This window comes from Lepidochelys kempii, chromosome 1 (assembly GCF_965140265.1).
Source record: "Lepidochelys kempii isolate rLepKem1 chromosome 1, rLepKem1.hap2, whole genome shotgun sequence".
Classification (NCBI taxonomy): Eukaryota; Metazoa; Chordata; order Testudines; family Cheloniidae; genus Lepidochelys; species Lepidochelys kempii.
In genome coordinates, this window is record NC_133256.1 from 295719494 (window position 1) to 295743441 (window position 23948).

General features: G+C 41.8%; 1 protein-coding gene across 1 annotated transcript in view; it reads left to right on the forward strand.

Annotated features, from left to right (window-relative positions):
• ADAMTS20 (ADAM metallopeptidase with thrombospondin type 1 motif 20) overlaps nt 1-23948 on the forward strand; it is a 169174-nt gene that overhangs the window by 50198 nt on the left and 95028 nt on the right. The window contains exons 5-11 of the mRNA XM_073331555.1: nt 4337-4420; nt 5585-5709; nt 9200-9240; nt 9579-9684; nt 11451-11597; nt 12677-12818; nt 13873-13977. Of these exons, the coding sequence (XP_073187656.1) occupies nt 4337-4420; nt 5585-5709; nt 9200-9240; nt 9579-9684; nt 11451-11597; nt 12677-12818; nt 13873-13977 (750 nt within the window). The remainder of the gene's footprint in view (nt 1-4336; nt 4421-5584; nt 5710-9199; nt 9241-9578; nt 9685-11450; nt 11598-12676; nt 12819-13872; nt 13978-23948) is intronic.

Genomic DNA, 23948 nt, shown 5'->3' on the forward strand with positions numbered 1-23948 from the left:
TAGGGCTGTCCTGCAATCATTGTTTAGGCAGGATTCTTAGTACCCATCTCCAAGCAATCAGACTACTGCTTGTTAGTCACCAAGAATTGAATCCATGTGGACAATCACTTGAAGAAAAAAGAATGGTTACTTATGTACCTTAGAATAAATGTCATTCTTTAAGATGTGTTGTCCACATGGATGCCACAACTCACCCTCCTTTCCTGCTACTATATATTCCTTCCCACATCGGGGTTGGGTATTGGTGAAGGAACTGAAAATGGTTGGACTTGCCTCCCTTTTATACTGGGGTCTGAGGGAGGATGTGAGTGTATCTAGGGCACAGGTGCAGCTCCGATGGACGCTTCTGGCCAAAAGAAGCCAATCTAATGCACATGGGATGTATATACACAAAGAGTGGCATCCATGTAGACAACACATCTTGAAGAGACACAGTTTAGGGATAGGGGTGTTGGCGGTCAGGCCTAGTGGTCAGAGTCAGGGTCAGAAGCCAGCAACCAAAGCCAGAGTCAGAGCCAGAGACAGGGTCAGGATCATGCCAAGGGTTGGGGCCAGAGTGGGGGGATCAGGACTCATGCAAAGGGTCAGGAGTGGAGTCAGATAGCCATGCCCAGGGTCAAGTCAGAGTCAGGAACCAGGAAACAATGCTTGGGGTGAAGCCAAAATCAGAATTAGTAGCAGTATCAAGGATCAAACTGGAGTCAGGTAACAATGCCAGGATCAAACCAAAGTTGGGGCTTTGGGTCCTGTACGTCTGCTGATTAGGAGTTCATTCAGTTGCTTAGACAACTTCCTGTGCCTCCTTCTGGCTTAGGTAGTGTGGGCCAATTGGTAGGGCTGGATGTCTGCTCCAATCAGGAGCTTCATAGGCAGAGCATCTGGTGCGCCAGAGTTCTGCTAGCACCTATCCCTAATGGTTCTGGAGAGCTGTCTTGTGGCAGTTGTGGTCTGGGCATTGCTTGGAGACTTATAGGTCTGTGTTTGAGACCTGCGATCCCTCACACACAGTTACTTTTCTACATGAAGGGTAAGCTTTCACTGTGGCTTCACCCTGGTCCATGGGTTTAGCCAGTGAGCGCTGTGGTCTAGCTACCTGATTTATGTGCAGAAATGCCTCTTTGCTTATGCAAATGTAGGTTTTGCATGGGCAGAAAATATCTTCTGCAAAATATTTGGTACAGTTTTGAGGCATGTTGTGAAACTAGTCTCTTAGAGTTTGGTTCTGCTCCCACTAAAGTCAGTGGCAAAGCTTCCATTACCTTCAATGGTGTGTCTCAGTCCCTGCTGTGTTATTCCCTGGTCTTTCAAAGGGATCTATGTAGGCTGACTGTTATATTGGAATTTGGGAAAGATTTCTTTCAGGGTACCACACCCTAAAAGAAATCTTTCCCAGACTTTCTCCTCTGGCCTTCAAATAACCCCCCAACCTCACCAAGATCATCATCTGAAGAAATCTCCCCATAGTCCAGGACACACCAACTCAAAGCAGCACCAGACACTGCCAGAACAATAGATGCAAAACTTGTGGACATATCTCCACTGCTCTGATGATCAGTACCCCCACAACACACCTTTCAAGATTTATGGGTCCTTCACATGCTTGTCACAACTTGTGATGTACCTTCATAGAATCATAGAATATCAGGGTTGGAAGGGACCTCAGGAGGTCATCTAGTCCAACCCCCTGCTCAAAGCAGGACCAATCCCCAATTAAATCATCCCAGCCAGGGCTTTGTCAAGCCTGACCTTAAAAACTTCTAAGGAAGGAGATTCTACCACCTCCCTAGGTAACGCATTCCAGTGTTTCACCACCCTCCTAGTGAAAAAGTTTTTCCTAATATCCAACCTAAACCTCCCCCACTGCAACTTGAGACCATTACTCCTTGTCCTGTCCTCCTCTACCACTGAGAATAGTCTAGAACCATCCTCTCTGGAACCACCTCTCAGGTAGTTGAAAGCAGCTATCAAATCCCCCCCCCATTCTTCTCTTCTGCAGATTAAACAATCCCAGTTCCCTCAGCCTCTCTTCATAAATCATGTGTTCCAGAGCCCTAATCATTTTTGTTGCCCTTCGCTGGACTCTCTCCAATTTATCCACATCCTTCTTGTAGTGTGGGGCCCAAAACTGGACACAGTACTCCAGATGAGGCCTCACCAATGTCGAATAGAAGGGGACGATCACGTCCCTCGATCTGCTCGCTATGCCCCTACTTATACATCCCAAAATGCCATTGGCCTTCTTGGCAACAAGGGCACACTGCTGATTCATATCCAGCTTCTCATCCACTGTCACCCCTAGGTCCTTTTCCGCAGAACTGCTGCCTAGCCATTCGGTCCCTAGTCTGTAACTGTGCATTGGGTTCTTCCGTCCTAAGTGCAGGACCCTGCACTTATCCTTATTGAACCTCATCAGATTTCTTTTGGCCCAATCCTCCAATTGGTCTAGGTCCCTCTGTATCCTATCCCTGCCCTCCAGCGTATCTACCACTCCTCCCAGTTTAGTATCATCCACAAATTTGCTGAGAGTGCAATCCACACCATCCTCCAGATCATTTATGAAGATATTGAACAAAACCGGCCCCAGGACCGACCCCTGGGGCACTCCACTTGACACCGGCTGCCAACTAGACATGGAGCCATTGATCACTACCCGTTGAGCCCGACAATCTAGCCAACTTTCCACCCACCTTATAGTGCATTCATCCAGCCCATACTACTTTAACTTGCTGACAAGAATACTGTGGGAGACCGTGTCAAAAGCTTTGCTAAAGTCAAGAAACAATACATCCACTGCTTTCCCTTCATCCACAGAACCAGTAATCTCATCATAGAAGGCGATTAGATTAGTCAGGCATGACCTTCCCTTGGTGAATCCATGCTGACTGTTCCTGATCACTTTCCTCTCATGTAAGTGCTTCAGGATTGATTCTTTGAGAACCTGCTCCATGATTTTTCTGGGGACTGAGGTGAGGCTGACTGGCCTGTAGTTCCCAGGATCCTCCTTCTTCCCTTTTTTAAAGATTGGCACTACATTAGCCTTTTTCCAGTCATCTGGGACTTCCCCCATTCGCCACGAGTTTTCAAAGATAATGGCCAATGTCTCTGCAATCACAGCCGCCAATTCCTTTAGCACTCTCGGATGCAACTCGTCCGGCCCCATGGACTTGTGTACGTCCAGCTTTTCTAAATAGTCCCTAACCACCTCTTTCTCCACAGAGGGCTGCCCATCTATTCCCCATGTTGTGATGCCCAGCGCAGCAGTCTGGGAGCTGACCTTGTTCGTGAAGACAGAGGCAAAAAAAGCATTGAGTATATTAGCTTTTTCCACATCCTCTGTCACTAGGTTGCCTCCATCATTCATTAAGGGCCCCACACTTTCCTTTCCTTTCTTTTTGTTGCCAACATACCTGAAGAACATACCTTATCCAGTGCATCAAATGCCCCAACAACTGTGTGAGTGAAATGGAACAATCACTACACTCTCGAAGGAACTCACACAGAAAAATGACAAAGGACAAACTTCACCTGTGGGTGAACCTTTTCTACTGAATGCATCCAATGAAGTGAGCTGTAGCTCACGAAAGCTTATGCTCAAATAAATTTATTAGTCTCTAAAGTGCCACAAGTACTCCTTTATTTTTCACAAAAGGATCTCTCCATATCTGATCTTGCAATACTTGTCCTCAGGGGAAACCTGCACAACACCTTCAATGAAAGGCGAACTTGGGAATTTTAATTCATAACTCTGCTAGACACCAAAGGCCATAAACTTAACAGAGACACTGTTTTTCTGGTTCATTACAACAATTTGTAACACACCGCAGTGCCTGGTGCCCTAAATTGCCCATTTCAGACCCTCTGTGCATAATAATCTAATCCAATTTCCCACTTCATTTCAAGTGACTGCCTCCAACATGTTAACCCTTCTGCTTAACAGTCTGTTCCAACTTATATTTAGCTCAAACACTATTCTTCCTTCCCCAAACCTAAAGAAGAGCTCTGTGTAGCTTGAAAGCTTGTACTTTCCATCTACAGAAGTCAGTCCAGTACCTACCTTGTCTCTGTCATATCTGTGGAGAGTCCATTTGATCTTAGTCTTATTCAGTGTTAATTATTGTTATAGTAAACAGGTATATTCAGTTATAGTGAACAAATGACAGATCGTAAAAGGTGTAACTGAGTATAATCTGTCCATCTTCTGGTAACCAGTGTGGTATTTGAATGCTTATAACTGAATATAAAAATTTAACTAAATAACTGAGTATGAAAATACTCAGAGATCTCAAATTTGCCATATAGTTTTAACAGTCTAATCCTACTACCTTTTCCTCTCTAGGTTGCAGCAATCTACAAAGACTCAAGTATTGGAAATCTCATAAATATAATGATTGTAAAACTAATTGTAATTCACAATGAACAGGTAAGAAAAATATATTGATTAATAGGATATTTTCCAGCAGATTAGGCACAAAAGATTTGTTTGCATGCTAATTTTTTAAAATAAAATAATTTCAACAAAAACAGTTTGTTTTTTAAATGTTAAGGTCAGTTATACTTACCTTTACTATGACCATCACTTTGTTGATATAAAAACAAACAACCCCCCCAAACAAAAGCCCCTCCACCAAAACCAAACAAAACAGAGAAAGAATGTAGGTGTCAGGGTTAACTATAGCCCCAAGTGGAATTAGTTTACACACACAGAGAGGTTTACTGCAGGTTTATTTTTATTGTGGAATTCCTTCCATCCTTTCTTTTAGGAATTCCCATTGACTTAAATGGCCTTTAAGTCAGACCCTCATAAGGGGCTATAGGGCAGCTACTTGCAGGATAAGTCTCCTGGGCGCAGCTTCATTAATACCATGTTGCCAGAGGAATGAGGGAGTTCTGTAAGGGGTCGTGCGACAGGGTGGCAGTATGGAGGCCCTAGCTGCTGATGGATCCCCTGAGATCCTTTGTTTTGCAGGGTGCATGGGAGATGGTATCCCCTCCCCTCATACAATCTGCTGAAAATGCCACAAAGTGAATCTTACAAACTGTTCCTCCCTCCCTAGTTGTCGTCTGTGGTCTGTCAGTAGCACAAAATAATCTGGCCTCAATTATAGCAGCATTGCAGCTGTGTATAAGAAGGAGAAAATGATATTTACCATAAGACCCATGTGTTTCATTGTCCAAACTTGAGTGAAATTAAAAAAATAAACATGACAAATTAGATGTTATAAATTATATCAGTCCAAGATAGTGTGCATAACGTAGATCTGAATTTTTAAAAATATTTTTATGTTGATTTATTTTGTTATAAATATTTTTCTAACAGCGTCTTTGTAATCAGTATATGACACAGGGTTATACTTACTGATTTAAAAGACTGGTTACGTTACTGTCTGTCTGACTACTGGCCACATTACGGCTCTGATCCTGCAAATTAATCTGTGTGGGAGGACTCCTGCATAGAGCCCTATTGATTCCTCGCCTGCTGTTCACCCACACAGATCAGCTTGCAGAATTGGATACCACATGTCTGAAATATTGCAAGTGAATGAGTTTTACAGTCTTTGTTGTGTCTTGGCAATTTCCTATACAGGAAGGACCAGCCATCAATTTTAATGCAGCTACCACGCTTCGTAATTTTTGTTTATGGCAACAAACACAGAACATTCTGGATGATACTCACCCTTCTCATCATGATACTGCTGTTCTCATTACAAGGTACAGCCTCTGAAATAGTCACATTTATTGAACTATGTCAGACAAGTAACAGTTTGTTTCTGACATTATTTTTAACTGTTGCACTGAACTATTTCAAAGTTAATTAAAGTAAATGAAGAAATCAATAGTGGAATAAAATTAAATGTTTTGTACTCTGAAGATACATCTATACTTGAGTTGAAGGTGTAGTTTCCAACTAAGGTAAATGTATACACTCTAGTTTGAGTGAGCTAGCACACTAAAAATAGAAGTGTATCCATGGTGGTGCAGGTGGTAGGGTTGGCTAGCTGCCCAAGTACAGTCTTGCCAGGGACTCTCAATACTTACTCTGATGGCTAGCCCATTCCGCTGCCTGCAGCTCTGCGGCTATGCTTCTGTTTTTAGCATGGTAGCTCAATCAGAGTTAGCGTGCATATATCTACCTGAGCTGGATACTATCTTCAGCTCAAGTGCAGTTGTATCCTGAGACCACAGAGAAACAATGCATGAAAAATTACAGTGACAATGTTGTATTGGTAACAGACCAGCTGATTGAGTTCCCATTAAAGTCAGTGGGAGCAGGATCACTCCTGAAATTGTGATCTGGTGAAATGAAGGTTCTATCCATTGTACCAGTACAGTTCAGTCAGTGCTAGGGTGCTGTACCAAAGCAATAACGTTAATGGAATCCATTGCACTGACTTAATGATGGTCTACTTTTGAACAGCAGTTTACAAAATTAATACTTTATGGGGGGAAGCATTAGATCTAATATATATTCCTCCTGTCTCCACTTCTCTCGGTCTTTCTGGTGTTCAAGCATAAAAGATATACCCTCCCTAATTGTTCTTTCTCTTTCAGTTTCTCTGATATTTAAACCTTGTTTTATATCCACTGAAAAAAAATAATAAGCTGCATTTAGATCTTGTCCTGAATTTTATTTTCTTAATTTCAGCAGTGTTGTTGGTTCCTCTGCTTAGGGCAGTTTCAAATTTCCAGAACAATACTGCACAATTTTCAGCAGCATTTCTATGCTTGCTGTGCATTGTGAACCCGCCAGAGAAATAGCATAAGCTGAGATCCACAAAAGGGACTTAGGCATTGTGATGCTGAGTGTCATGACACCTAACTTTTAGCCCCCTAGAAAACCACAGGAACAACACTGTGATCCATAGAACTGAAGTTAGGCCCCTAGACTCCTATACAATGAATGGGAATCTAAGGATAGGCACCTTAGAATGTGATCCACAAAGCCAGCATGCTAGGAGGAGAACTGCCTAACCCAGTGAATGGTGAAGAAGAAGGTGGTGTAATTAAGACCCACCCTGCCCATAAATGATGTAGAAGAAGGAGGTGTATTAAGACCCACCCTGCCCATCTTATGGAGTTCAGTGTCTCAATTTGGGCTGCAGAGAGGTGCCTAGCTCTGCTCGCAATCCACAAAATGGGGGAAGATAGGCATTAGGGTTGCCAACGTTCTAATCCCACAAAACTGAACACCCTAGCCCTGCCCCTTCCCAGAGGCTCCGCCCCCTGTCCTGCCCTTTCCCTGAGGTCCTGCCCCCCGCTCACTACATTCCCTCTCCCTTGATGGCTCTCTCTCCCCTACCCTCACTCACTTTCACTGCCCTGGGGCAGGCGGTTAGGGTGCGGGAGGGGGTGAGGGCTCTAACTGGGAATGTGGGCTCCGGGGTGGGGCCAGAAATGAGGGGTTCAGGGTGTGGGAGGGGTGTGGGCTCTGGCTGGGGGTATGGGCTCTGGGGTGGGGCTGGGGATGAGGGGTTCAGGGTGTGGGAGGGGTCTGTGGGTTCAGATGGGGGTTGCGGTAAAGGGGGGGTAAGGGCTCCATGTGGGGGTGCAGGCTCTGGGGTGGGGCCATGGATGAGGGGTTTGGGGTGTAGGAGGGGGCTCCAGGCTGGGGGTGGGGCAGAGGGTTTCAGGGTGTGGGAGGGGGCTCTGGGCTGCAGCAGGGGGTTGGGGTGCGGGAGGGGGTCAGGGCTCTGGTCTGGAGGTGCAGGCCCTGGGGTGGGGCAGGGGATGAGGGACTTGGGGTGCAGGAGGGGGCTCCAGGTTTGTGGGGGCGTTTCAGAGCTGGGGCTCGGGGTTGGGCGCGGACTTACGTCCTGTCGCTCCCAGTCAGTGGCGCAGCAGGTGGCGCTAAGGCAGGCTTCCTGCCTGTCCTGGCACCACAGACTGCACTGCGCCCCAGAAGCAGCCAGGAGGTCCGGCTCCTAGGTGGAGGTACTACAGGTGGTTCTGCACGCTGCTCTCACCTGCAGGCACTGTCCCCGCAGCTCCCATTGGCCACGGTTCCTGGCAAAAACCAGACAGCTGGTCACCCTAATAGGCGCTCTTCTGCCTAAGGTGTATGTGGAGCCCAGTCCAGTAGGTATACTCAGAGGCTGCCTAATTCCACACAAAACAACTGGGAGGAAACTCTCATAACTTTTATCCCAGTGGATGGCGCACTCACCCGAAATGTGTGAGACCACTAGCTCAATTCCTCCCTCTGTCTGCTGAGGGGAAGAGATTTGAACAGAGTCTCTTATTTGTCAGGTGAGTGGCCTCATCACTAGTCCATAGAATATTCTGGTGTGGGTTTCCCTCAATCTGTCCTATTGAAGTTGTTCCACTTTAATCAAATAATTGAATAATTAAATGTTATCTGGGGGCAAAGACAGAGTGGGGATGACTTTATAGCTCATAGATTAGGACACTCACTTGAGAGGTAGACGATTCTGTTCAAATCCCTCCCTGTCAGATGGGTGGGGAGGACTTGAACTGGTAGTTTCCCAAATCCTAGTGAATTCTTTTACCACTGGGCTAAAGATTATAAGGCAGATCCACCTTCTGTCCTCCCCTCCTCCCGCAAGTTGTTTTGTGTGCAGTTAGGTGGCCTCTAAGCATTCCTACTGGACTGGGTCCACATGCAAACTTAGGCAGGTGACCACCTGTCTTTCCCCAGCTCGTGGATCGCTCTGGCACTTAGGCAGGAGGTGGGTGCCCAGAGGCCTAGAGTTAGGCTGCCGTGCGCAAGCTCAGAGGCAGGAATGTAGGCACCGAGGGAACTTTTACTACAAAAGCTTAGGCACTGAGTGAGTTTAGATGCCTACGGGGTAAGGCGGCAGCCAAACAATGGGAATTCTGTGGGTTGCAGCAGCACCTAAAAACAGGATTCAGTTACCTAAGTATCTTTGGAGATCTGGGATGTAGTATTTAGGCTTCTTGTTCAGTGCAAGTTTGAGAGACAGTGATAGTGTGGGCTAAGTCTGTTGAGTTTAAATTAACTTGTTCACAAGAATTTAAAACTGATCTGTACATTTATATATTAAAAATTATGCATCAAATCCATATCTGGTTTAAATCAGTGTAGTTCAATTGAAGTCAATACAGTTACATCAATTTATACCAGCTCGAGATCTGGTCCTCTGTGTTTTTTGTTGTTTGGAATACAATTTTGGATTCTCTTTTGGATATTATAATAGTTTCAAATAACATCTTTTTCTTCAAGGGAAGATATCTGCAGAGCTAGAGAGAAGTGTGATACTCTAGGTAAGCTACTTTGTTAAATCAGTATAATATTTTTAAGAGAACTTGTAAGAGAATTGTATTACAGATATGAGGAAATCATACTGTAAATGTAAAGTTTATAATGTGCATCTTAGAAAGTCAACCTTTATGGTACTGCATCCTTGGTAAAGTAACCTTGCCTTGGTATATATTTTGGGAATGATTTTCTGGATCAAGGTAGGTGCTTAATTTGTGTGCCTCTGGCTGTATCCGTTAGGCATCACTTTGAACATGTACCCCCTTAATATTCATTTATATAGTCAATACTTCTAGATGAATATTTTACTGTAAGGCTTTTATATAAAAATTCATTTTTTCAGGTTTAGCGGAATTAGGTACAATGTGTGACCCACTGCGCAGCTGTTCTATAAGTGAAGAAAATGGATTAAGTGCTGCATTTACTATAGCACATGAACTTGGGCATGTGTAAGTATATATTTTCCAATGGAATAAATGTTTTGATTTCTTTTTAATATATATAGATTCATAGTTTAAGGCCAGAGGGGACCATGATATCATATTGTGTGACTTCCAGGATGTTACTGGCCATTAAATTTCACCCAGTTACCCCTGTATTGAGACCAATACCTTGTGTTTGACTGAAACACGTCTTCCGGAATAAAACTGTGGCTCTGTCACTCCCCATCCACTTGCTCACAGTGGGCGTGGGGAGCATTGGCTGCAAAAGCCCCTGTTTGTCCCTTGTGCCCAGAGCTGTGATCGGAACAGATCAAACACTGCATTCAGGGAGCTAGGGATGGGTACCTCCTGCACCCACCCACCTCCCAGGGTAGCCTTATTACCCCAACCACAATCTAGCTTTAATAAATAACCTCAGTTTAAATAAATACCAAGTTTTTAATATAACTTAGAAATATTCTTAAGTGTGTTCGCCATTTTAGAGCACCATAGGAATACACAACCAAATAAAAATATCTTATTAAAAATCTGAGAGGAAGACAAGGACAACACATGGTAAGTGGCATGCCTATCATTGAAGTAAAAGGCGTGTCATGCTCTGGGTCTGTGAGGCATGCCACAGTTTAGGTGATGATGGCATTTCACAGCCTAGAAGCCAGCTTGTGAATTGGATATGCCTTTCATGTTCACTTAGATGCATGCCACATGTAACAATGCTTCAACTCAAAGAGCAAAATATTGCACTTTGCTGGTTGCATAAATATAATAATGCTGGGCTTTATGTAATTTGTGTATTTAGTAGTCACAATTAAGGTGTGTGTATGGGAGCATATATTATGTGTATCCTATTTATTAATGTATAATACAGTATGTTGGATAAACCGTTTCTCTAAAACTACATGTTCCAAAGAGGTTGACATTTTCAAAGCCAAGTAGGGTGTTTAGCCACATAGCTTATAGTGAAATTAATCCCCATTTGGCAGGGGTGCTGGAACAATTTGCATGATGGGGGTGTTGAGAGCCATTGAACCAAACTGTAAACCTGGTATGTGATGGAAACCACTTCAAGCCAGGGGGTGCGGAAGCATCCCTAGTTCAAGCACTTATGCCAGTTAGCCTTGAAAATCTCAGAGTGGTTCTTTCTTTGAGAATGTAATACTAATCTCTATAACTAATTTTATCTACATGTATATTATACATAGTAAAAAAAAAACAAACCGAGTAAGACTACATTGGACTGAATATTCAGAATAATTCTCATTGCAGATAAAAATGAATTGATAGACTCATACTTGATCCTAAGTATAAGTGAAAAACTGAAAGTATAGGTGGAAGACGAATGCATAGTGAAACCCCACTCATAAGAAGATTTGTACACACTTTTATGTTAAAAGAAATAGAGCAATACAAGGTGTAAGTTTTGGTGTGTTTTTAGTAAGACAGCTGGAGCCTCATTTGGGTATTTAAAGGTAGAATTTGGTCATAGTGTGAAAATATACAACTACATTTTTTTAGATATTCATAGTTTCCGAACAATTGTAAGAATTAATATATTTTAGGATCCTTTTGGATAAAAGATGCTACAGAATTTATCTAAGGCATTTCTAGGGCATCTATCACCATATTAGCAGAGAGCCACAATTACAGGTGAGTCCTGTTATACATGAAAGGCATTTTGAAACTTAAGACTTGAACTTTTGGTGATGTAATAAAGTAAACTTAAAATGAATTTTTACTGAATTTGTTTTGGAGTGTGTTTGTTTGTCTTTTAGATTTAATATACCCCATGATGATAGTTTTAAGTGTAAAGAAGCTGGAATAAAATATCAGTACCATGTAATGGCCCCAACTTTAAATTATCACACAAGTCCATGGACCTGGTCAAAATGCAGTCAAAAATATATCACTGAGTTTCTTGAGTAAGTATCAATATAATGTAGTCTGTTTTTTCAATTGTCGTCTCTTGAAACTGTTTACAAAACATTGCTTAAATATAACTGTATGCTATTTTAAAAGCACTCTGTGTTCCTTTGTATTTGTCATATGCTATATTGCCATGGATTTGCTTTTCAACTACTGAACAGTTTAATATTTGAATATTCATTCTTAGAAAAGTAGTCCTCAATCCTCCAAAGACTGATGCAGGTGCTTACCTTTACTTACTGTAAGTAGTCTCATGACTTCAACTGAACTACTCACAAAATTAAGTTAAGGACATGCTTCAGTCTTTTTAGAATCAGAGCCTTGGCAACACAATCAAGTACATCAATATATTTAACATGGTGTATCTAGATCAAAATGCACACCCTCTTCTTTTTATGAAAAGCTTCTTTTTAAAATGAGGAATGCTGGTTATAATTAGATTTTTCCTGAGTCAAGACCTTTTGATCTTTTTCTTTGCTATGACAATTTTTTCAATTCTCATTTTCTCAAAAATTCACAAAAGAGAGCATTGTTGATTAATTAATTGTAAGATAATCTTAAGAAGAATCAAATAGGGGAATTTTTCATCCATGCCTGTAATTTTCATTTTAACATGCAAACTTGTAGATCAGCATCTAAAATATCAATTACTGTAAACAGTTTGCATGAAACAGTTGAAAATAAATAGAAACCTCTATAATTTTATTTTATATTACAAAAAATGCATATTGTTTTGCTGCATAATTATAGTGGTGATTGTCCTCAAATCGTAACAGCTGTTTATTTCTTGTGGTTTATTTTGGAAGTTTTATGTTTGTTGTTGCTCTGATGTGGTATTTTAGAAAGGCAGTTGTGAAGCTAAGTATATGTGCAAAGCTAAATATACGTGCAAACCCACAGCTTACTTTGTGGGGGCAGATCTTACAGTATTTACATATGCATAACTCCCAACAATCAATTAATTAGTGTTTTACATTTTGTAATATAATCACAAAGTGGGATTATCTCCAAAGTTGTATATTTTGTAAAAGTTCAATAAAAACAATTTATTTACATTTTGTTAATTTTATAACAGTACTGGTTATGGGGAATGCCTTCTCGACAAACCAAGTGGAAGAATATATGATCTTTCATCACAGCTGCCTGGATCAATGTATGATGTCAACAAGCAGTGTGAACTTATGTTTGGTCCTGGGTCACAAGTATGCCCCTATCTGGTAAGCCTCACAACACAGAAAACCATCTTTAACATTTATTTAACAATTTTTGAAAAAATACTATTTGCAGTTTCTTCAAAATTGAAATGAAATCCCACAGACTCTTTATCCTTAAACAAATGTTTTTTTTTTCTCCTTGAGCATGTGGAAGAGTTTAAAAAATTAGCATGGTAGAGGACAAGAAACTTCAGTGGAAAGCTTGGTAGTTCAAAGTGCTAGGAGAGTTTTATGTGGCGTTGAAGAGTAAGTGGAATAAGGTGATTTAGATCTGTGCATTTATGCATGAAGTGGTTGTTGCTGGAAACCTGAATTTATACAGATGTATTCTGACTTCAGTATTTTTCTCTTATTGTCTTACAAATGTATTCAATAATTATTCATTTTTACATTATCCATACAATAACCTAGTCACTACACAGTTTTTTGTTCTTAATTGTGAGTTTGGTTTTAAAAAGTAGGCTTAATTTTTACATTAAATAAGTAATTCATATACATGCTGAAATGAATGAGAAGGGGTTCTTTTCTTTATTTTATAATTCATGCCTGTTAGAATTGCAGTGCTTAGAATAGCTTTCATGATAAGCTTAACCTACAGGTCAAGGTCAGCAGTTTCTTAATAGCAGAACAGTGAACTGGAAACAAAGCTATACACAGGTTGATAAATAAAAAATGGAATTTTGGTTGTTGGATATCTGTACAAACTTTAAAATGTCATGATGGATTCATTCAGTGCTAATAATTAAAGAGCAAGCACTGCCAATATGCCATAAAGTTATGATCACCAAGTTATGATGTGAAGTTGGCTGATTTTGCTAATCCAGTGAGTCCAATCAAAATATTCCATATTACTTGTTTTTCCTTATGCAGAATCTCTTCTCTTATTTTATAAGGAGTATCATTTGTGAAAAATATTTTAATGATAGCTTTTAGAATTCTCCTATTTGCAAATATTACAAGGTGCATGTGGTAAGAGAAATGTAATTAATATGTAGGTCATTGAACAAAATGATGTTACGGGTGTAGCAAAGGAACTGAAATTTTGTTTTCTTTTCAGAAACAATGCAAACGCTTATGGTGCACAAGTGCTGAAGGAATTCACAAGGGCTGTCGTACTCAGCATATGCCATTGGCTGATGGGACGGAATGTGGTCTTGGAATGGTAAGATTTAACATTTGCTATTTCTCAGTACTTATACGTAGTAAAATCATGGAAGTAGTTGACAAGAAAGTCAACTACAGTGGCTATGTCCACACTATAAAGTATAGGTGTGGGAAGTAAGGGTGCAGGGGGTGCTGCAGCACCTCCAGGTTTTATGTGGTGTCCTGGCTGCCAGTTGTGTACGTGGGGTCCCAGCTGCCGGCCCTGCTCCTGGCTGCACATGTGGGATCCCAGCTGCTGGCCCCATGCCTGGGGTTCTGCTCCCGGCCCTGCACGAGGGGTCCCGGCTGCTGGTCCAACACCCAGGGTTCCGCTTCCAGCTGCTCACACGTGATCCCAGCTGCTGGTCCTGCGCCCAGAACCGCATGCAGAGTCCTGGCTGCCGGCCCCACACCTGGCCATACATGCAGGGTCCGGGCTGCTGGTCCTACTTGCTGGGCTCTGCTACTTGCCCCGTGCCTGCCCCCAGCTGTGGCCCCAGCCTCGGCTCCCTTACCCCTGTCCATATCCCCCCCCGGAGACACAGCCCTGCTCCCAGCCTCAGCTCTGGGAGGCAGAAGGGGGGCATAAGGTAAAAAGTTTGGGGATAGTTTTGCTGGCTTTCAGCGACACTGCTACAAAGTTAAGTTGACTTAAGTTACACTGATGTACAGCCACTGCTGTAATGAATCTGCTGTTTCATGTTCACGCTATGCTTCTTGTGTTGGTAGAACACATCCACAGTAGCAGCTCTTGCATCAGCACAGAGAGCAGTGCACTGTGGGTAGCTATTCCACTGTGCAACTGGCCTACTGGGTGTTTTGGGAAGGGTTTACAATGAAGGCAGGTTCAGCGTCACATGATGCAGGTTTCTCACTCCCATCATTCCAGCTGCTTTTCAACTGCCCTGGTAACTTGTGAACCAGCCATCTCTGTCAGAAAGCACGGATCCTGCACTGCTCTTCAGTATTGTGTTGTGCATTATGAACACAAGGCTATAAGAGGAACTTAACAGACGGACTCTTCAGGGGAGGGAAGCCCTGAAGGAGCATTTTAACAAATGAGCCACAGTAATGTGTGTTGCTATAGTGTGCTGACCCTGGCATTGTTTGTTTGCACCATGCTGTGAACCTTGAAATGATTGCTCTGTGTGCCCAACTATAACAATGCACATGCACCTATTGTTGGTGAATATTAGCAGCAGCCACCCTATGGTGGAGAATTTGAAGATAAATTCAGTTTCCATAAGTAGATTTTTATTCCATAACCATGGAAACATACCTATGTAATGATGAGGTAACCTTCATACATGCACGGCAAAGTATCTTTAAAGGGGAAGGAAGAGGGAATTCACAAACACGTACACCAACGAGGTTCTCACAGCTGGGTGTATGTGCGGCTGTCGTGTTTAATCTCCTGTGGAGTGGAGTGCCTTGGGTACAGCTGCGGCCCCAGAAGATACATGGAATGGGGTGAGGAGAGTGTAAGGAGGTCCTGGAATGCTTTTTCTTTTCTAATTAAGCTTTGTATGATTGGAGAAGGTTTCAGCCACAATTAAAACAAACCTCAAACATATGATTAACTTATAGATTCATAGATACTAAGGTCAGAAGGGACCATTATGATCATCTAGTCTGACCTCCTGCACAACGCAGGCCACAGAATCTCACCCACCCACTCTTGCGAAAAACCTCTCACCTATGTCTGAGCTATTGAAGTCCTCAAATCGTGGCTTAAAGACTTGAAGGACCAGAGAATCCTCCTCCAGCAAGTGACCCGTGCCCCATGCTACAGAGGAAGGCGAAAAACCTCCAAGGCCTCTTCCAATCTGCCCTGAAGGAAAATTCCTTCCCGACCCTAAATATGGCGATCAGCTAAACCCTGAGCATATGGGCAAGATTCACCAGCCAGATACCCAAGAAAGAATTTTCTGTAGTAACTCAGATCCTACCCCATCTAACATCCCATCACAGGCTGTTGGACCTATTTACCATGAATATTTAAAGATCAATTAATTGCCAAAATCATGTTATCCCATCGTACCATCTCCTCCATAAACTTATCTAGTTTAATCTTAAAGCCAGATAGGTCTTTTGCCCCCACTGCTTCCCTTGGAAGGCTATTCCAAAAGTTCACTCCTCTGATAGTTAGAAACCTTCGTCTAATTTCAAGTCTAAACTTCCCAATGACCAGTTTATATCCATTTGTTCTTGTGTCCACATTGGTACTGAGCTTAAATAATTCCTCTCCCTCTCCGGTATTTATCCCTCTGTTATATTTATAGAGAGCAATCATATCTCCCCTCAACCTTCTTTTACTTAGGCTAAACAAGCCAAGCTCCTTGAGTCTCCTTTCATAAGACAGGTTTTCCATTCCTCGGATCATCCTAGTAGCCCTTCTCTGTACCTGTTCCAGTTTGAATTCATCCTTCTTAAACATGGGAGACCAGAACTGCACACAGTATTCCAGGTGAGGTCTCAGCAGTGCCTTGTATAACGGTACTAAAACCTCCTTATCTCTACTGGAAATCCCTCGCCTTGTTTCAAATAGAGATTATTTACATTTTTATCTAATGATTTGTTGTAGTGTGTTGTAACTCACATGCAGCACAGTATGAGGTGTACAGAGAACTCCCTTGTGATTCTCTCCCTCTGCCTCCCTACAGTAATTTCTCTTTATATCAGGACTTGTGCACCTGTGAAAAGAGGAAAGGATTTGATCCTCTTTGCTTATGATTTTTCTGCAGCTACTAGCTCTTATGAATTCTGTTGTAAATACATTTCAGTACTACCACTTCAATACAGAATTGAGGCAATAAATTCAAAAGAGCATATCAGAGCAAAAATAACTACAGGTGCAGTAGAAAGACAGAGATTCTTGTAAGTGGAGGCACTGGTCCAGTTTTTTTCTGAAAACTGATTGCTTTTGAGACACCTCCTTCCTTCCTTTAACAGAGATGAGAGTGAAAAGTATACCGCTTTGCATCTGTGATCACGGTGGAGGTAGAGACCCAAATCATATTGCCCAGATAACCAAAGTTCATTCCAATTCTGAATATGTGCAATGTAATGGAAATACAGTATTGGTCCATATGACACTGACTCGCTTTTAATAATACTATACAGAGCCATGTAATGCTGTAATGTATTTTAACTTAATGTGTTTACTAAAGTAAAGATGTCTTGAAAACTGGGATTTATTTTAATACAAAAACCTTCCTCAGGAAAAGTAAATCTTTTTTCTTTAATGAATAATCTACAATAGATGTACAAAAATTTTACCAGTTTCCCTTCCTCCATCAATAATTTAACCCAGCACAGTTTACATCTATATGAAAAAGTGAATGGCAGTGGTATCTGTTTTTACTTACCCAGGGAAAGATTTAATTCTATTTCTTTTCATTCTTCTTTAAAACCATGGCCTTTTTCCCCCACAACCTGAGGCTAAGCACCCTGATCCCCACCCTGAGTGCTCCCTCGCCCAGTCCTCCACCCATATACCACCATCCTGACCCCACCCTCCACCTTCCCCCACAGCACCCATCCTGACTGCTTCTCCCTCCCATATACCCACACCCTCCTTTGCCCCAGCTCCCATATTCCCCCACGACCTCCAGCCTGACTGCTCCCCTGACCAGCCCCCCACCCATATACCACCACCCTGACCCCAGTCCCCTCCTGGTAGAAGTGATATATCCTCCCTTCCTTTCTGCTATGCCTGCCTCAGCTCTCTGATTTTTTATACAGCACTGCTGCTTGTCCCTATCATAGCCCTTCTCCTCCGTGCCCCAAGCAAGTTCCTCCAGCTGGAGCAGACCTGTGCCTGCACAGCCTCCTCTCCCCACAGAGCCAGGAGATCCACCACCGCCTGTGTACTCCGGGCAGAAGCGCATTTGCTGCGTGGAGCTGGCATGCTCAGCTAGGCAAATACTATGTGAGCTCTCCATGCCGAGCAAACAGGAAGAGCAATTTCAAAACTTCCGGGGCTTTAAAAGGGGAGGGGTGCATGCCTGTGTACCTGGCTGTAAGGCAGCAGAGTTCAAACTGGTGACGAGAGCCGTCATGCTGCACATTGTGGGACAACTCCTAGACAACTTCTGTCTAGGGTGATATAAGCAACACAGTGTTAACTCTGAAACTGTATTGCTCCAACGGTGTCACCCTAAGTGCTACACCTCTTGTCGAGGTGTTTTTTTTATGTCATTATAGCAGGAGAGTAAAACCAGCGGGAGGAGCACTGCAGTGTGTACACCTCGATAGTTAAGTCAACGTAAGCTCTCTTATGTTGATTTAACTTTGTAGTGTAGACAAGCCCGCACATGCAAAATTGTATTGGTTTAAAATTCTACCTTTAGTTAACCTGGTGCAAGTTTTTGTGGGGACCAGGCCTAAACGAGATTGCATCTTGACCTGACTTCAGAGCCATGCCAAATTAGCTTTACATGAATTGATATGTAGATGCCTGCATTTGTTTTTATTTCTTTAAATTTTGTGTACTAAAAAAATTGTTAAATAATATCTATCAGAAAGAAACATTGTTATGCAGACTTTAAAAGTATGAAAAATACAGGTAAGGTTTGATTTCATTTTACAACTGGTCAGGAATTTTCTGTTGAAATGTTTTTTCAATGAAAAAGATGCTTTCCTCAAAATCAAAATTTGTTTTGGGAAAGTTTAAGTTTTCCTAATTTTTTTTTCAATTTTCTGTTGGGAAAATCTAAACAAAGTATTTTACTATTGTCTTGAATCAAAACACTTCAGTTGGTTGAACCAAATCAATATAGTCTGAGATAGTCTGATAAGAGAGCCTACCCATGGATGAGAATGAAGGTATGAGGTGCCCAAACCACAGCTTCAGTGAAGCATAGTGGCAACTCAGGTGTGTGCATTTTAGTGTTGAACTGAGCCTAAACAAAACATTTTGATTCAGGAATGTCTAAATGTTTTGTTGAGATCAAATATGTAAAAACAAAAAAGTTTCAACCCAAAATATATGGAACTTTTCATTCTACAATAATTTAGATATTTCTATATTTTGTTCCACTTCGGGTTGAAAACAAATTTTGAAATATTGGAATTTCCATTGGGACATATATTCCATTTTTGAACAGGTCTACTTAATTTTTAATTAGTTTGGATGTTCCTAAGTGGTGGTGTGCTCTGGGGGAAGATGCTTGATATAGCATATGCCACGTGGCAAAATGTGGGGATTTCGGGATGGAGTGACGGCCTACATTTTTGGGATTTTTTTGTTTTTGTTGTTTTGGGCCCCAGCCCTACATATTGGTGTGCATAAGTGGAGTGCTACACTTCCACAAATCACCAATGGATTCAGCACCATGGAATTTTCAAAAAAATAAACATTTTATATATATATACATATAAAATTTAGAAAATTATATTTGTTATTGATTAAACTTACTGCAACATTCCAGTATTGTTATTTGGTTGGTGCCTTTGTTTGGTTCAGCTATCCTCAAACTTCTGAAAACTCAGAAATGAAGAGTTAAGGTACCATGTCACCTCCACAATGGAACCTTAACTCTGCCTCTTGGAGCTGGCAATAGCCACTGGGAATGGTTCAGTAAGTGTGGTTCAGTAAGTGTGGTGCCATAAAAAGTAGAAATGGGGAAGGACTAAGAGAATGTGCTGCTGTTTGTGTTGTGTTTTGTTCCACAGATCTGAATTCCAGCATTCACTCCAACTGCCTTTGTAGCATTAGGTTTAGCTACACTGAATGCTGGAGGGATTAGTTGGCGCAGGTTGGCATAGTTGTTACTGTGATATAATGAGAGGTGGATGTATACTTCAAAGGATCAAATATACCTCATTTCAGTAAGCTGTGTCAGTAGCAATGCACAGTGGTCTTTTTATGGGAATTGTCAGCAGTGTGATGGTGTACGAGACAGTGGTCTCTAGGGCTTAGTGTCTCAGAACAAATTCTCAGAGCAAGGGTGAAGGGGAGGTAATATGTAGTAAGTCTGGGGTGGTTTGTGTGGAGTAGGGTCATTGCTTAACTGTAGGCCAGGTATAGGTAGCTGTTGTTTGCTATGCTGACCTGAACCTTAGTTTTGCCTTAGCAAAGAGAAGATGTGCGACATCGTGTACTCTGCAGCATCTATAAGGGTAAAATGCTAGTATGCGTGTGTTAGCCGTGTGTTGCATCATGACTCAAAGAGGGCAGAGTTAAGATTCCATTGTCGGCATGGCGTTATCTTAAGTCTTCATTTCGTGGTCTTCTGAGATTTGAATGTAGTTGAACTTGATATTCTAGAAGAGCATGCATCATCACCAATCCCTATGTCACAGACCCAGTTGAGTGCCCCCTGTTGGTCATTTGCCAGACTGCTGTGAGGAGATCCAACCTTTGAATCCTGGGTGCTTTAAGCCCCTGGAAGCGAGCCCTAAGGAAGTCCTTGCAATGCAGCTGTCTTGGGACCTCTAGGCACACACTCATCGGGACAGACCCTGTGTCTAGCAGCCCCATCTTGAGAGCTGTGACCATGTGACCCACTGCCAAGCTCCTAGTACCAGTACTTACCACTCAGAGTCCCCCCATGCTCTCCCAGAACTCCAGCTGTCTGGGTGTTCTGGGTCCACAACTTAACTTTTCAAGGGCATGTGGTAACATACAACATACAGACAGTTTGAACAGGATTCTAATATTGCTCTTTAGTGAATCATATGAGAGATACACAGACCTATACAAAAATAATAAACCCTACATGCAGTTCCCTGCTTCAGTTTCCCCACCAGTCCAGAGCATTCTTAGGGCTGGGGTCAGAGTCATCTGGGGTATTCAGGATCCTTCTGATGTAGTGCATAGCTTGTGTTCTGAAACATGGATCCTTCTCTCCCCACTAGCCTTCTCTGACTTTGGCTGGTCCAGCCACTTTCTCACTCCTACCCAAAAGCTTCCTATTTTGCTTTGTGAGTCTCTCTGCCAGACACACCCAGTCTCTGAGGTTTTGAAAAGGTTAGTATCAACACCTTGACTTCTTTGTCCTGTTTGGGAATTTTCCACTCTCCAACCGCCAGATCCCTGAAGAGAGGTTGGGAAACTGGTTCTCCTGGGCTTGAGTTTAACCCATTGTTTAGTTAAAGTACAGTCATGAAGGTTAACGTCTCTCCATTGTCTCTATTCTTGTGTACATATGTGCAGGATTATAAACTACCTAGCACACTTCTCATGGTGTGTGTGTGTGTGTGTGTATGTATATATATATAATGTAAATCAACACACAAGGATCTTTTTGAAAGAAAAGAGAAAATTTTTAAATGATTGAAGAAAGCCCAAAGGAACATCTGGAATGTGTCTGGTGCATCAATTTTCTACTGTGACTTCATCTTGTTGCTTCTGAAGGAATGTAGCAGAACAATAGCGGATACAACTTCATTGAAGAAACTATTAAGATCCCAGATGTGAACAGGTGTTTACCACTTTTATGGGGAGAAATAATCCTGATGTAGACATAGGATTTCTATGTGCAACTTTTCAGAAATTTCCCATGAAGTTATTGTAGCCCTTTTTAAATTTTGGCTTAGGCTATGCTGTCAGATATCTGTAACAGTTGTACAGTAAAAATTTCAGATTTGAATAAAGTACTTTTTTTAAAAAAATAAGAGCTAGAATTTTCAGTCCACTGTATTCATATTTGATTTCTGGTCATCCTCTTGGCAAATTCTGCACATACGGGAGCTTTGTTTCTTCATATTCCCATTTGAGGTCTCTCACAGTATCATCACATTTTCATAATTTGGAGGTACTAGAAGACTGGGCTAAGCAGATGGAATTGGACCCAAAACATATCAGATATAAAATGAATATTTGTACCCTATAATAGACACCACTGCAAGAAAGTGATATGCACAATACAGATATCTATGGAAATAAATATGCTGTCATATCCTGCCACACTGAGAAACAGAAAGCCAATAATGAATGAGTTCTGATGAAAATGGCAACTTTTTTAGAAGGGCCATGCATTGAACAGTGTCAAGGGGGGCATTTTCCACCATCCTTGCTAGTGGGGTTAGGAAGGCTTACTTCTTTACCACTCAAGGATATGAGTAGGTGGGATAGAACAGCTTATGGTACTCTAGTATCTTTTGTGGTTGTTTCATTTGTTACAATGATTATATCAATACCAAGGTGACCTGTGAGGATGATGCAGAGGGAAGAAATATTCAAGAGCCAGTTTTTCAATAGCTATCATCATCATAATGTCCTTCTAGGCCATTGGCATAGTCCAACAGCTCAATAGTCATATCCCTTAGTGTACTGAAAATGTATTAGGTCCATCATTTTGTGAGATTGTCATCATTTTGTGAGATTGGACTAATGAAACAAGTCCTTTAGTCCTTTTAATTTAATGTTAATCTAGGTTTTGATCCTAATATGAAGGGGGTGATGGTCTGACTGTAAAATTGCCACACTCTCTCTGTAACCAGTCCTAAGCTAAGATAAAATCCAGCATGTGCTCTTCTGTTTGTAGGCCAAAATCTACCTTGAGTAGACCCATCCTCCCATGTTCTGGAGGATCCATAGGATTGATAGGATCCATAGGATCCAATGCTCAAAATATACTATCAGTGTGGACATTGAGGTGACCCAGGGCAAAAAATTCAGAGAATTTCAACCAGATAAGAGATCAGTCAGCATTCAATATGGAGAATCTGATTAGTAAAAAGAAAAGGAGTACTTGTGGCACCTTAGAGACTAACCAATTTATTTGAGCATAAGCTTTCGTGAGCTACAGCTCACTTCATCGGATGCATACTGTGGAAACCTCCCCCCACCCCACTCTCCTCATGCTTTGTGTGTATAAAAAGATCTTCTACACTTTCCACAGTATGCATCCGATGAAGTGAGCTGTAGCTCACGAAAGCTTATGCTCAAATAAATTGGTTACTCTCTAAGGTGCCACAAGTACTCCTTTTCTTTTTGCGAATACAGACTAACACGGCTGTTACTCTGAAATCTGATTAGTGAATAAGTTCCAATATCCAGAGCAAAATGTTTATTAAACGTGATGTATTCGGTATTGGCTGACTAACAAAAAGGGTAATTTTCAAGACCCATTTTATGCTGTATATGTGGATAATAAACCCATAGCATAAACCTGTGTTGATGTGATCTATTCAGTTCTATTGAGGAAGACTGGGCTCATTGTTTCTATCCATTCTGCCATAGTTATTTTAATTGCTAGATCTCCAGAGCCAATCTAGAACCTTCTCCCATGCTTACTTGGGAATTTTTGTATAGTATTATCATTAGTTGCATTCTTTGTGGTCCAATGAGGCAATCACTGGGAGTCATAGTGTAGGATTGATGCTATGCCCATGTGTAGAGACCAAATGTGGGCTGGGATTTTAAAGGAATTAGTCCCCCAGTTCCCATAGTTAGTCGATAGGAGTAGGGCACCTATCTCCCTTAAGTGCTTTTACAAAAATCTCACCCATGCACAAAATCCTGAGGTCCTTACTCAGTTTTTAATAATTGCTTTTTCAGGAAAATTCCTAGTGACTTCAGTAGGGCTACTCGTGTGCAGGACTGGGAGGTTAGATTGTACACTCTTAGAAGTAGTAATACTGTCTCTCACTTGGCTGGAATGTACCATGCTCATTCATGGCTTGTATTAACAATAATATGTTAGTTACAGGTATAAGGTGCCAAATCTAATAACTGCAGTGGCCCTAACAGAATATACAGTAATTATGTTATCTCTGTCTTAATGTAACCCCCAGCAGCTAACATGAGAGTTGCACTTTATGCCATAGCTGAATTTGGCCAGTTCCATTCACAGTATTTTTTGCCAGTCACTCTCATCTGCAAGTCTTCAGGCTCATGCACAAATCAGATCTAGAGTGTCATCAAAATGATATTTGAGATTTCGCTGTGACTCTCTGAGTATCTTTCCCAGTCCTGAGGAAGATCGCTGTGTAGCTCAAAAGCTTGTCTGTCTCACCAACAGAAGTTGCCCATCTTGTCTC